This window comes from Perissodus microlepis, chromosome 17 (assembly GCF_051167445.1).
Source record: "Perissodus microlepis isolate ML-2025 ecotype Zambia chromosome 17, ASM5116744v1, whole genome shotgun sequence".
Taxonomy (NCBI): domain Eukaryota; kingdom Metazoa; phylum Chordata; class Actinopteri; order Cichliformes; family Cichlidae; genus Perissodus; species Perissodus microlepis.
The window spans coordinates 10,873,380-10,888,891 of NC_140477.1; the positions used below are offsets into that span (position 1 = coordinate 10,873,380).

General features: G+C 40.5%; 1 protein-coding gene across 3 annotated transcripts in view; it reads right to left on the reverse strand.

Moving 5' to 3' along the window:
* Positions 1-15,512, reverse strand: part of plxna4 (plexin A4) — a 248,709-nt gene that overhangs the window by 57,060 nt on the left and 176,137 nt on the right. For all 3 annotated transcript variants that reach the window (XM_084909874.1, XM_084909873.1, XM_084909875.1), the window contains exons 8-11: positions 14,755-14,854; positions 14,073-14,187; positions 3,350-3,550; positions 2,429-2,525 (exon numbers count right to left, since the gene is read on the reverse strand). In XM_084909874.1, the coding sequence (XP_084766000.1) occupies positions 2,429-2,525; positions 3,350-3,550; positions 14,073-14,187; positions 14,755-14,854 (513 nt within the window). The remainder of the gene's footprint in view (positions 1-2,428; positions 2,526-3,349; positions 3,551-14,072; positions 14,188-14,754; positions 14,855-15,512) is intronic.

Here is a 15,512-nt window from a genome sequence, read left to right on the forward strand (position 1 = left end):
CCGCCATTGTTGTAAACTGTGCTGGGCTGCGCTATGAATTCTAGTGATGTGCGGATCGATCCTGAAATATCGATTCCTCCGATACCAATCATTTATGTTCTAGAATCGATTCTCACATTAAAATATCGATATTTTAGTAATTTAGGGTAAATTTGTAGTTTATCATTAACAGGAACACAGTGGAAAGAAACTATAACATTCGGATTGTCTACATTCAAAGGAACTACTTCCTCTTCCGCCTTTCATAGTCATGTGCGAAATACGGCTGTATAAATGTCTCGCAGCCCCTTGGCGTGCGCACTCACAACAATGGCTGAGCGTAACTGTGCGGACATATTTTACCTCCACAAACAGCTGAGACGTGGTTTGCGATACATATGGCAAAAAAGTGAGGTGTTTTGGCCATACTTGCCAACCTTGAGACTTCAGAATTAGGAAGACATTCAAAAGGGCTGTTATTTATCGGATAAAATACGTTAAATGTCACCGTTATTATTGGCCGGCCCGGAAACAGCGGGGGTGTCCAAATTCAGAGGCTGCTTCCACCTGAGGACCCGGCCTTCGTGGTCTAAAGAAAGCGTCACGTATACGTCACGAGCTCCCTCGGTGGAGTGAAACTCTGCCGTCTGCTCCTTGCTATCTAAAATATAACAGGGCGCTGGCGTAAACTCTCGACCGTCTCACACTTTGTTTAATTAGTTTTCTGTTTAACGTTTATTCAGCTGTGTGAAAACCCCGCAGGAACCTTCCCGAGGGATTAATAAAGTTAAATTTAATTTAATCTAATCTAATAACTTTAATTTCAGCCAAACCGATTTACTCACGAACAAATAAAACACTGAAAAAGCCAAACAATAGCATTTTTAAGTTATCAATGACTTATATATCATGTTTAACCCGAGTAGCGAAAGACAGGGGGGTTTGAAAACGATGTGTCGATCGGCTCAGATATTTAAAGTTTACACAGCTACATTCTGAAAACCTGAAACCTGAAAATATGTTAAAAGTTTTTTTGCGACCCAGAAAGAGAAATAAGAGTAATATTAAAACTAAGTAGCTGCCGCCATTGTTGGAAACTGGAATTGGCTGGACCGCGCTATGAATTCTGCATATGGTTTTTCAATTTTGTTGCCTGGGTGGAAAATCGGGAGAAATTCGGGATTCTCCCGGAAAAATTAGGAGGGTTGGCATGTATGGTTGTGGCAACATCATTAACCTTGTCAAACACCTCAGAGTAAATCATATCACAGAATATGACGAGCATATGTTGAGATGAACTGAAGAGGAAGACAGGGACAGGTGACGTCTCTCACGGAGTCCTTTAGTGATGCAGGCAGGCAAGGTGTTCAAATAGCGCACAACTTCAGTTTTTTTATTTCTATATGATGATCTCTGCATTATTAAGTGATAAGAACAAGAAATCTGATGTTGTGTAATCATTATGACGCTATAATTTGAGATACAATAAATAAAATGAGTTTTTGTACAAAGTATCGGTATCGGATCAGTATCGTCGATACCACCCTGAATATTACTTGGTATCGGATCGGAAAGGAAATCAGTGGTATCGCAAATCACTAATGAATTCTGGGACAGAGCTACTTCTTCTTCTTCGGGGTTTAACGGCAGCTGGCATCCTTGTACATGCAGTGCTGCCATCTTCTGTTTCAGTCCGTTATTACACGCTTAAATCCTACTACTTATTCCTGCGTCTTTTGGGATCTTACAAAGCTTCAAACGACGCGTCGACTATTAAATCAGTCGTCGACGATTTTGATAGTCGACGTAATCGTGACTAGTCGACTAATCGTGGCAGCCCTACTACAGATAGAAATACTCTCTTTTATGCCTATAGTGGTCCTGGCTGAAGTGAAATTTATGTCAGTGCGCTTTACTGAATGAATAAAATAAACGAGAGAGGCAGTGGAGACGGAGACTGAAAGATTGCCAGACTCATAGAGAGGTGTCAAAATAATAGAAACAGCAGAATTGGGGGACATTATGTTTGAACGGTAGTGAGAAAACTGAATTTAGAGAGTTTGAAAAAAGACAAAAAGACAACAGTGATGTGCTGGACAGGCAGACGGGGAGACAAAACGAAAGCGTATGAGAGGATGTGGTAAAGTTAACCACTACATGGCAACATCAGGGAATGGATGCTGCACCTCAGCACACCACCCGCCTGTTGCCATGGAGATGGGCTCCAAGGGCAACAATGGGGAAGCAGCAGCTTTGGAGTGTGTCTATGTGTGCATGCACATGTGTGTTTAAGTGAGTTTGTAAGAGACTGTGAACTCAATATGTTCTTCTATGATACTATGAGAAATATGGAAAGAGCTGATATGCGTGTGCCCGTGTGTGGATGTGCATGTATGCACATGTGTGTGCCTGTGCCTACACAGATGCTCATGCATCTGTGCATGCTTACCTTTGTTGTGGGCGGGGTTATCGATGCTGAAATCTCCGTTCCAGATGACGGTCAGCTCCACGGGAAGACTGCTCATCTCCATCCCATCATAGAAATACTATCACCATAGCAACCAGAGAGGGAAGGAAGAGACATGGAAAAAGCGAATGAGAGATACAAAGTCTTAACTGTTTCTCTCCAAGTTTGAAAAAGCCTCTGGTATCAAAATACTTTTTTGAAAATGCAAAACTCCATCCTCAACAGGTTGCTGTACGCATGTGCACACGCGCGCACAGTGAAAATACACACACAAACTCAAACACACACTAGACACACCAGCGAGCATTGAGAGATTATTTTTCATTTGGTTCTGTAACACTAGCAGAATGGAGGGTTGGTGCAGGAATCATCATTTTCTGCTAAATTACAGTTTCCCTCCTTCACAGCTCAATCAAAGTACAATATTTGGAATGTGCAGTGATTATGCGCACAAATCCCACAGTCATCTTTACTGACATACGCACTTCGAGTGATGAAGATAGACAGGAAGATGGGATGTTATTGTATCAACAGACAATTAGCATCAAGACCAGCATAAAGCCTTTTTCATGCTCATCCTTCGTTCCTGTCAATGCATTATTCAGTCAGTGAATGGAGAATCATTGCAGCTAGAGACAAAGTTAGGCACTTATCTCATCTACCACCTGTCTAGCTGGAAGACCAAAAATCCCTCAGCTGGAATCAGTGTGTGCATGTGGCTGTATGTGAAGGAGAGAGATTGCAAAAACATCTTTTATAGGTAATCTAACTTTTATAGAAAAAGTTTGCAGACATGGGCCATCTGTACAAAGATAGGTGTAGGTGGGTGGTGGTCAAGGATGATATGTCACACAAGCTGCGACACTGAAAACACACAGACACCCACAGACAGACTCTTCTCACCGATGTGTTTTGACACTGCACCGAGGAGCTGTTGAAGCGCAGGGCAGGAACCCGGTGCTCGTTTCCTTGGATGGTGAGCAAACACTCGTAACCCCTCTGTCCAGACTGTGGCTGAGGAAGGTTTTTAGCCCGTAGGGTGATGGGCTTCACCACATTGACAGGCACCAGTATCCTTTCTGCAGGCAGCAACTGGGGACACCCCTGGAGGCAAAGCAGCAGAGAAACAAGAAAGGTGGTCAGTGGGTCTAATGCCAAATTGCAAATAAAACATCATTACTCAAAGAGATCCAACAGTGTCGCTGTTGAGCTTTTGCTTAAGTAAGCCTTTTGTATATTTTGATTCAAATGCATTCTCCACTTCACTGTTGTTAGAAGTGCAGTTGATTTCTGCAGTGTAAGCAAAATGCCCAAGAGAAGCACATAAGATTAAAGAGACTGGCATTATTAATGTCTAAAAGTGACTTGCACTTCATTTAATCCACAGACCATATGAAAGATGAATGCACGCTTTTTAAAAACATGGATTCACAAGTAAGACAAACACGCCTGCTAATTAATAACCAGTAAAATCCTAAAATATCTGTCAGCAAAACTGAAAGAGAAGGATATCTCTTTTGTCAAATTATCCCATTAAACATTCTTCAAAAAGGAACCGAGACCACAAACACAGTGCACAGGTCCATCAACTTCAATTAGCAAACACCAACGAGTTATAGCTGGCTGTGTTGAGACACCTGCCAATCAAAATCCCTCAACTCCCGTATCTGGATGAAAAGTGTAAATGCAGAGGCTAGCTACCCACAGAGACCAAAATAGCTTTTTGTAAAAATGCTTTTTAATGTAACTTTTGTAAAGGTTTTGGAGTGAAAGTCGTTTTTTTTTTTTGTCCTTTTGGTTCTCTTGATATTCCCAGTAAGATGTGTCACTCTTTCCCATCATTGGGGTCAAATGCAGCACTGATCTCCTGCAAGGCTAGCCCAGTCTTGCTTATAGGACTGTTTTTTGCAAAAAAGTTCATACCTATGCTGTTTTTCATGATGTGAATAAAAAGAAAACAATTTAAATCGGTTTAATTTTTTTATAAGGCAGTAAGGAAAGTTGCTGCTTGCATCAGGGCATTTCCTAAAATCTGACTAACACACAATGAGCTGCAAATTCACAGAGACATTCACACTTATCATTTATCTCACTAGATAGCATACCACCTAACAGTACTTCATAAACATTAGTTTAATTTAATGACACTTCAGTATATTTTCAGTGTTTAGTGCTTTTATTTGTTCGATTTTCTGTTGAGTAGAGGTCAGCTGTGTTTCCTACAGGCCTGTGGCCTGCTCACATTCAACGAGTGAAGGTCAATAGGTACTCTAATGTCATTATCCACAGGAGAGGAGCATTAATGATATAACATAAAAGGTACTTATTCTGATAGACTATGAGCTCTGAGTTTGAATTTGTGCATTTCCTTTTCAAAATCTAGGGTCTGCTGTATGAGTGTTGTATGCTTGTGGCATACAACCCCTTGTGGCAAATTTGTGATTTTTTTCTGTGATACTTGTGCCCATGTTAGGTGAGAAAAAATAACAGAGAAAGGGGAAGACCAAGACAGAGGTAAAAGTCACTTAGCAATTGGAAGTCTAAAATTAACAGCCAATCAATTCAGGTGTGACTAGCGGGTTAAATATAGAGCACCTATGACTCGCCTGAAGGATGAAGAGGAGAAAAAGAGAACAGGTGAGGAGAGGGGAAGGGAAGGGGTGGACAGAAAAGGAAAGGCAAAGACCACAGAGGATAACTGAAACAAAAAGCATTATCAGGAGAACAGAAAAGTGACTGACAACCAGAAGTTAAAGGTAAAATGGGTGGTAAAGCAGGGTAAAGAGAGAAAATGAAGAACAGCGCTTCCCTAAGTACTATTTTCTCTGAAGGGTAGTTGAAATAGAGAGAAAGAGATGACAAAATTGGTCAAATGAAGGAGAAGAACAATAAAAGAACACAGCAATGGGGAAAAAAACCCCACCATTAAGTGTATGTGACAGGACGGGCTTTAGCGTGTCAAAGGAGGAGGAAAGACGGTAAAAAGAGGGAGAGCAGATAAGGTGAGCCCCCACGCGGATGGAGCTGGGGGGAGTGAAGCGTAGCGCACGTTGAACCGGGTGATAACACTTGTTTGAAGTTCATTAAAAGCCACTTGATTGGGTTAGGCTAAGTGAGTGACTGACTGGATAGCTGCGTGGTGAGAGAGGGGAACGCTCTGTGACACTATTCACAAAGTCATTATAGATAAATGACACACAGGGTGAGCGAGTTCAGCGGTGAAGGAGAGGAAGGAAGTTGCGGTGCATGCGTGTTTGCTCTTCCAAATCTCATTTTCCTAAGAACGAAGGGTCATATTTGGTGAATGAAAATGAGTGGGAGAGCAAAGAGAGATGCAATCCATTTTTAATCATGTCTCTTCCAGTTAATACACTTGAACAATGGGGGACAATGAATTTGATCTGGTTTGTGGAAATGAAGGCATGGAAAGCACCCGAGTATGACTTAACACAGGGACTTATGCTGAATTTTCAAGACACAGATGAACACTGATAGCCGCATATGATGACGAGGAGACAGGATTTCACACACACAAACATCACAGGAAGTAGATGCATGCATGCAAGCGCAGTTAAATTGCACCGTGGTGTTTGAGATGAGCGAAATTCCCTTTTTTTTGCACATGCGTGTAGACTAAGGTTAACAGAAATTTTACTGTATGTACAAAAACAGAATCACATAACAGTATAAAATGAATGTCATCAACTAAAAATGTTATGGACTGAACTATTTTTCCACTTAAGAGGATAAGATAAGATAAAACTTTATTAATCCCTCGGGTGGGTTCCTCTGGGAAATTCTGTTTCCAAAAGCACAGCACCGACAGAAGTTACAGTTACAGAATATTATATGTATATATATATATATATATATATATATATATACACACATACACACACACACACACACATATATAAATACAGAGACATATATAAATAAAATATACGAAGGGGATAAATAGAATAAATAGGAATAAAAATAAAAATACAAGTGAATTGCACATTTCAAGTATTGAGGTCTATTGCACCATTGACTATTAACAAAAGTATTGCACAAAAGGTATTGCACAGTGAGGTGAAGAGGCACTACAGCTTAGTTGTTCCCCCCTTTAGTAGAATGGTTAAATTGCATTTTGATCAAAAATATGCATTGCTGCTGAAAAGACTGAAAAACTTTAATGTCTTTGCCAGACATTAAAACATTGTTGAAATCTGGATAAAACATTAAAGGTGAAAATCTATCCTTTCAGATTGATGAAAAGATTAGAAAAAAATGTCTCTTTACATTAAAAGTTGGTTGAAAAGGACTTGCTTCTGCAAAATCATTACATAATCAGCAGATTCAAACCCGTACTGTGAGCCTTGGTCTAGAGGCTCATGCATACAAGCTCACCGCACTGCACTATATAATAAAAAGTTGACCAACCACTCTTTCACACAGGTATCCAGGCCACTAAAGGTTCTTATCCATATCAGATATTATGATATCATAAATGCCTTAAAGCCAATGAGCCAAAATAACCGAGTATAGGACATATAAATGTATTTATACACATATAACACTTGAAGAAGCACTTTATTTTCATTTTCAAAACAAAATCAAATTAATTTCCTCAAAACTTGAATATTATGATACAGATGATACACCGTGATGTCATTACACTGTCTGGCAACCAGCTAACAACAGCCTAATATGAAATTTATAGTAGTATAGCAGAATAGGACCCGAGCATAGCAGAGAACTCATAAAAAATTGACTAATTGCTATATTTCATTACATTTTCTCAATGTGATGAAGTATAGTACATCTGTTTGCCTACAGCACAGACTGGATGTTGTGTGACTCTCAAACAAATGTCGATTTTTTTCCTTTTTTTAAAGCGACATAATGGAAATGGTGGAAAAAGAAGAAAATAGTCTCTGTGGAGGTTGAAATCTTTTGAAGTTGACTTTCCACATTACAATATAACCTCACAACCAAGCCCTGTATTCTTTGAGAGATTTGTGAGGTATCATTCATCGTGTATGTTGAAGTCAAAAAAACCTCCCTAACCACCTTTAAATAAACATCATATTTTGTGACAGAAGAGATAAACATGAAAAAGGAGAAATACATAAATCTCGCTTAAATACCGATTATAAATGCACCATGCGGAAGTGAAATTACAATCGAGGCAGTGTGTATAATGGTGGTAGTCTGTGTTTTTTGCTACTTAGCTCTAATTTTTCATATTTGTATGTACACATACACACTCAGACACACTTGTATAACAGTACGATCACTGCCAGCTCTTCCTGAGGCCAAGTGGGCTTTTATTGGTTTGGACAAACACATGCATATCCCCTAGCTGGCTAGAGATGCTCATGCTGCTGGCAGTGATGCTTGCTGTTGCTGTTGAGATTTATGTTAGTGTTAGGTAGGTTTAATGTCTGTGTATTTATTGTTTCCTTGTCTAGCTCAATGACTGAGGTGCACCAAATAGCAGGAGAGGAAATGCAGATTCACAGACAAATACATTCATACATACAGGGAGTGCAGAATTATTAGGCAAGTTGTATTTTTGAGGAATAATTTTATTATTGAACAACAACCATGTTCTCAATGAACCCAAAAAACTCATTAATATCAAAGCTGAATGTTTTTGGAAGTAGTTTTTAGTTTGTTTTTAGTTTTAGCTATTTTAGGGGGATATCTGTGTGTGCAGGTGACTATTACTGTGCATAATTATTAGGCAACTTAACAAAAAACAAATATATACCCATTTCAATTATTTATTTTTACCAGTGAAACCAATATAACATCTCCACATTCACAAATATACGTTTCTGACATTCAAAAACAAAACAAAAACAAATCAGCGACCAATATAGCCACCTTTCTTTGCAAGGACACTCAAAAGCCTGCCATCCATGGATTCTGTCAGTGTTTTGATCTGTTCACCATCAACATTGCGTGCAGCAGCAACCACAGCCTCCCAGACACTGTTCAGAGAGGTGTACTGTTTTCCCTCCTTGTAAATCTCACATTTGATGATGGACCACAGGTTCTCAATGGGGTTCAGATCAGGTGAACAAGGTGGCCATGTCATTAGTTTTTCTTCTTTTATACCCTTTCTTGCCAGCCACGCTGTGGAGTACTTGGACACGTGTGATGGAGCATTGTCCTGCATGAAAATCATGTTTTTCTTGAAGGATGCAGACTTCTTCCTGTACCACTGCTTGAAGAAGGTGTCTTCCAGGAACTGGCAGTAGGACTGGGAGTTGAGCTTGACTCCATCCTCAACCCGAAAAGGCCCCACAAGCTCATCTTTGATGATACCAGCCCAAACCAGTACTCCACCTCCACCTTGCTGGCGTCTGAGTCGGACTGGAGCTTTCTGCCCTTTACCAATCCAGCCACGGGCCCATCCATCTGGCCCATCAAGACTCACTCTCATTTCATCAGTCCATAAAACCTTAGAAAAATCAGTCTTGAGATATTTCTTGGCCCAGTCTTGACGTTTCAGCTTGTGTGTCTTGTTCAGTGGTGGTCGTCTTTCAGCCTTTCTTACCTTGGCCATGTCTCTGAGTATTGCACACCTTGTGCTTTTGGGCACTCCAGTGATGTTGCAGCTCTGAAATATGGCCAAACTGGTGGCAAGCGGCATCTTGGCAGCTGCACGCTTGACTTTTCTCAGTTCATGGGCAGTTATTTTGCGCCTTGGTTTTTCCACACGCTTCTTGCGACTCTGTTGACTATTTTGAATGAAACGCTTGATTGTTCGATGATCACGCTTCAGAAGCTTTGCAATTTTGAGACTGCTGCATCCCTCTGCAAGATATCTCACTATTTTTGACTTTTCAGAGCCTGTCAAGTCCTTCTTTTGACCCATTTTGCCAAAGGAAAGGAAGTTGCCTAATAATTATGCACACCTGATATAGGGTGTTGATGTCATTAGACCACACCCCTTGTCATTACAGAGATGCACATCACCTAATATGCTTAATTGGTAGTAGGCTTTTGAGCCTATACAGCTTGGAGTAAGACAACATGCATGAAGAGGATGATGTGGACAAAATACTCATTTGCCTAATAATTCTGCACTCCCTGTATAAACACATACAAATCATAAATGGCAGACAATGACAGAAAACTTTGCACTCTTTCAAAGCCGTACCTATAAGTGGAGTTTGAATTACAGGTTCCATGAAAGACGAAAGGAACTCAGTAGTTATTTTACTGAGATTCCTATTGCAATCCAATAAATCAGGGGTTAAATTAATTTGTGGCGCTCGCATAATTTACAAATTACACTAACTAAATGCAAAAGAAGCTGTTCCAGTGGCTCAGAATAATTATTTCCAGTTTTCTAGTTCCCCGTGAAAACTACTGACAGCATGTTAAATGGATTATTTAGAACAGGAAAACAATTTCTGGAAAGAGATGTTGCTGTTGTTTTTCCAAAATTTAATTACGTGAACATATTGTGTATTTGAGGGGATCTTAAAATCCAGGACATATTTCACTGAAAATATCTGCATGTGTAGAGACAAGTAGAAGTTTTTGGAGGGTTTTTGTTTTTTTTTTTTTAAAAAAAGGGGGAATATTAAAGTGGGAGAGATGGGAACTACAAACTACACTTTGATGTGGATTGAACTAGCTGCTTAACTGTATGTGTTTTACTTCATGTGTCTGTCGGTGCGCGTGTGGTGCCGGGAGCTTCACTGACACTCTTCCAGTCATGTAATCAAACACTTGCAGTAAATCCCTAAGGAGAGTATCTGTCAATAGCATGACTCATCATAACAACATAATAAGCTAAGACGTTTGAAAAAAGTCGGCGCCTCTCCCCCCAAATATGTAATAACTCTTCATTCTTCCTGTCTCCATCGCCACCTCGATGTTTTCTTTAACCTCACCTCTGAGAATCAGAGGTGAGGTTTTTCCCTCCTTCATTTCTATCTCTCTAAACGCACCCTGTGCTGTTTGATCTATCTCACTGACCCTTCTCATTTCTCTTATCAACTCTCTCGCTGATTGCCCTCCCTCTTTTCTGACTCCTTTTCTTCTTTGGGACCTACTTAGATCTGATAATTAGAGCCTCGTGGGAGGTGTGGATGGGTGGAGATAGAGAAAGTGACAGAGAGTAGGAAGCAGAATGGGAGCTGTGAATGTAAAAGCCCTTGGCATAGTTTGAAGCTAAGGAGGGAGGGAGACAGAGAGAGACAGACATAATTATAGAAGTGCAAGGTGTGAAGATGAAGAGGATCTTAAGTTTTTATACATGCGCACACACACTTAGTGGTTACCAAGAGCTCCCCTTAACAAGCCTCTGTTTTATCATATCCAACAGAGCCTCAGGCAAAGACACTCTCCACGTTCTCTGCTCTTCACTCGTTTCTCATCCCTGTTTTTATCCCACCATTCATTCCTTCATTGCCTTAAAGTTTTCCCAAATAACTGGTTCCTTTTTTTTCTTGCTATATCTGTTATTTTTTCCTCCTCTCTGCATTTGCATCCATTTGTTTTTAAGAACTGTTAGGATTTATTAAAATGTGTTTTTTCATCATTTTCCAGGTTATGAAAACATTCAACTCAATAAACCAAATGTTCATATTTCAGAATACAGAAGCAGCACTGCAACACATCCCATAGAGGAATAAAAAACAAGTAATCAGGGCTTCATCCAAACCACTTTATTTCATCATTAACAACAAAAAACTAAAGTTAGTTAAGTTATAATGTTGATTGTAAAAAAACAACAACGAAAATAAGGTAAAGTACGTACATGTACAACTATGGTAGGAAGACTAACTTCATCTGTCAGCCCAGATCTTAAAACACATTGTTGGTAATCATTTCTCTGTTTGCCATTTCCCTAACTTCAGGGGTTTGTTTAAAGCCTCTATGATCATCTGACTGCTTCCGTTTCTTGTTATTGTGCCTTTTTTATTCCCGTATTTTTCAGATCTTACCTCTTTAAACTTTCACTTTCAGCGCCTTTCTGTAATTTTCTTTTCAACTTTGTTTCATTTGCTTTCATTCTCGATTTTCGCATATCCATTTTTCCTCTTTTCTCTGCAAATGCTCAAACTGGTCCTCAACAGTCAGTGCGTGTGCATGGCATTGATTTGTCCATGAATTGAACCAAAGCACCTCGCGCTACCATTTCTGTCTAATATTGGCAACTAATAGCTATTACAATTGGCATATGGGTTCTTTAATAACATTATCCTGATCACTTGATCAATAAATTCCTGGTAAATAAAGTCTACGGCATTGATCACGCAGTCAAGAAGCAAATAATCAAACAACAACAAAGGACAAGGATGCTTTATATGCCAGGAGATAGTGATACATCTTTGGTAACATTAATATTTGTGTGTTTTTTGCATCTTCCTACCAACTGAATATATTAGGGTAAGGCTTGACAGAAACTCAGGATATGAACATGCTGTGTTATAGACGGAGGAAGAAGAGGGGGAAATATCCCCCTGTGGTTTTCGTCAGACAAAGAGAACAGGAAGTGTCCCCAGTTTCATCAGTGTCTTTAGGTGAGACCATGTGTGAATTAGGGAGGAGAGATGAAACAGAGCTAAATATGTAGGAAAACAAATATTGTTCACTGGGTAAACACAACCTATTCACATCAATGCTGCAGAGGTTGGAAATGACTGTTGGCTCTTTCTACAGTGAAACTGAATGAAGCTGCAAGCACGTCCTTTGTCACTGAGACTCATCAGAATGATGGCTAAGTCCTTGACATGTGTGGAGGGTAAACAGGGACACGCCCTTAGTTAATGTGCCAACAGGCAAATGTCTGATCCGTGTGCCCATATCATTGCTGGCATGAATAAAAAGGCATTCACCGTACACCCAGGCTGGGCTTTAACGCTGTCCTCCGATGCATACTAACAACAAGCTCAACCAGTAGGGAGATTTGCCTGGCTCGATCATTAGCATAGAGTTAGGGGATTATTCAGATCACTTCCTGAAATCCCCTAATTGTAATAGTACACAAAAATTCATGTGCTGCAGTAAGAGGCCATCCTGTTTCAGAGCAAAGTTGACTTGATGCCTTTTATGAAATCTGAAAAATCTTCTATGGCTGTATGTGAGTGTGCATGCTATCAAGCTTGTAGATTTGTGTGTCTGTTAATTCAAAAAGACCACCAAAAGGCCGGCAGAAAAAAACATGACCCTGGATTTGAGGGGTTAATTAAAAGCAAATTAAAAGGCATTAAGCCTGCAAAACACCTGTCTTTTTTGAAACAACATGTCAAAAAAAAGGATGTCATTAATGTGCTAATACCAAATCCGCCTTGCTTTATTTATGGTTTTCTTTTAGTCAGCAACACAATAGGAGAGGATTCACGCGTTATTATCCAGAGTCAATATTGACCACCGGCGCCTGAGCTAATTGGAAAAGTAAACCTGCAAAGACTCACGCTTGGGCCTAACTAAGCAGAAGGTTCAAAAGGATAATGGAAACGGCGGAAAAAGAAAATAATATCGTCTGAGCAGGTTGAATGGCTCGGGGGAAACACGGGTGGAATAACACAATCGAGAGCAGACTGCTCATCAAAGGAGACAATCTGGCTAAGCTTGTCCCTGCCCGTCGTGCGGCGTCTGCCAACCTAGACATGAGCACTAGTGATCTTCATCATAGCTCACCTCAGGCTAAGATTAACAGGCCACTCACTCCCTGTAAAACCCTCCCCCTGAAAGCCACTGCGAATTGTCAGAAAACAGACAGGCCAAAGACAGCCACACACTGTATATACACATAAAAATACAGAGAAATGCAGATACCCGTGGAATACTGTACCCACAGGCCCAAATCACGGGCACATCCCCTAAATTTCCTTTACCTCGCCGCTTTGCCCTAAAGGCTACTACTGCTGCAGCCGCTCTAAATCAGCATGAAGCCTCTCTCTCACAGGATGGGGAGTGGCTGCTTTGGGGGCATTCACTGAATGTACCCCATCCAGTGAGTGGCTTGTCCTCTGCAGCAGAGCAGCCTAATTACAGTGGGTTCTGTTTCGAAGGGAATAGAACTGGCTGCCAATACTATTGATAATTCACACAGACTAAGCTGTCACAGGGAATAGGGTTGGGCAAGTGGAAATGACTCAGTTTTATTAGCTTCCACTGCCCTTTGATGTGCAGTCAAGAGTGAGACATGCCAAGAGGCTCATGCCAGATGGAAGCACTACAGCTGAAAGGTGTCTCAGTCCTTTTAACATAACTCTTTTTGCATGTAAAACCTCGACCGATGGCTGTTAGTCTCACGTAGCCAAACATTTCCCCTCAATTTATTTCACCATGTTTTATAACTTAGCTGGCTCAATACCCAGAGGCTGGACTGAAGCTGGGCAGCAGTAAAATCTGAGGATTTGTGGACAATGTCTTAATGGGATGTAATTTGACAGTCTTTAAATCTATAGACAGAAGTGATGCTAGAAAACATGGTCCCCCTTGAGAGCTGCTTAAACAACAATTCTGACAGCACAGGTTTACAATCCCCGCCTAGCTCTGGCATCGTCTACCTTCTGGGTGCTACAATGTGTTTCAATACCTGTACAGGTTGAAAAGAAAAACAAAAATCAATGCAAACTTTTAATCTCATGCTCGGTTTGGGACTCACCTCAGGCTTCTTCACTCGACCCTCCTGGAAGGAACATGTGCGAGGGTCATGGGTACAGTCATGTCTGTATTTACACCAGTGGCACTGGTAGGGACTACTCACACATGACAGACACCTACAAGGAGAGCATAGTTTTGAATTAGGACTAAGCAGCACCAAATGCACTGAAGTACAAAAGCTCAATGTAACAACTTCTGTGCACGAATGAATTCTGCACATAGTTTGTGGCAGCTTTTCAACAATATAGAGGCATCAGATTTGCAACAAAGTATCTGTTTTAAATGTACTGGACCTCACAGAGCACTTTTCTAGTTGTGCACTCAAAGCACTTTAGACAACATATCTCATTCACGTTGTCTACGTATATACACTTTCTACCAAACATTCCCACTACAATGAATGCATTGGGAGTAACCTGTGGTTATTGCCCAAAGATATTTTGGCACCCAGACTGGGGCAGCCAAGGATTGAACCATGAACCTTTCAGTAAGTAGACGACGTGCTCTACCTCCTGAGCCAGAGCCACCCCAAAGGCCAAGGAAGCAAGACACAAACTAATTGCAAATGCTGCATGCCTGGACTCTTTAGTTCGGCCCCCCAGATATTAATACAACATAACTTTGGCATTGTTTTATACACTCACTGAAGTGCAATTAGAAACTAATAGTAGACATAAACTTACGATTTGTGCACACTGCAATTGTAGAAAACAAAACTTGTATTTGCAAATGCCAGGCCGGTCTCTTTGGACTTGAGATAGAGCTGCACGATCTGGTGGTCACCTAGAGAAAACAGATTAAAGTCAAAATTAACGGTTTGATACACAAAGGTAGGAAGAAAGCTTTTGTACTCTGCTAACAAAACAAAGAAACACAAGACAAGGACAACAAGAATGAGAACTAACAGAAGGAGGAATTGCCTTTGTTTCAGAACACGTTACTTGAAGCTGTTATTGACAGCTTCATTCAACTCTTCAAACAAGTAGGAGAAACAAAACAGTATTATAATGGTAATGTTAGAGTGTCACCGCTACTCTTTCAGCACAGGCAGGGGGTCGACACCACTTGTATGATAATCATTTCATTCGCTTATTCAAATATCATTTTACAAAGTTGAGTTAGATTTCGTTTTAAAGAAAAAGAAAATGACTGCACTGCTAGGAGCTACAGGTGATCAGCTTGTTGCAATGGTAAAGGCAGTATGTCTTAGCAAAGAAAGAGAGTAGAAAAAGAGGGTTTTATTGGGTTAACTCTGCCTATTCCTGGCGTCTTACAAGAAACAAAAGTTGGCGCATATCCCTCGGGATGGACAATATTCCCCTGGAAAAGTCTTTGAGAGAGTCTTTGACAAGGTAAAGGAAGAAGATGATGAAACGGAAAGTACGTGTGTGTTTGTGTGTGTCTGTTTGAGCGTGCGTGTCCGTGAGCTTGCGCCTCATCT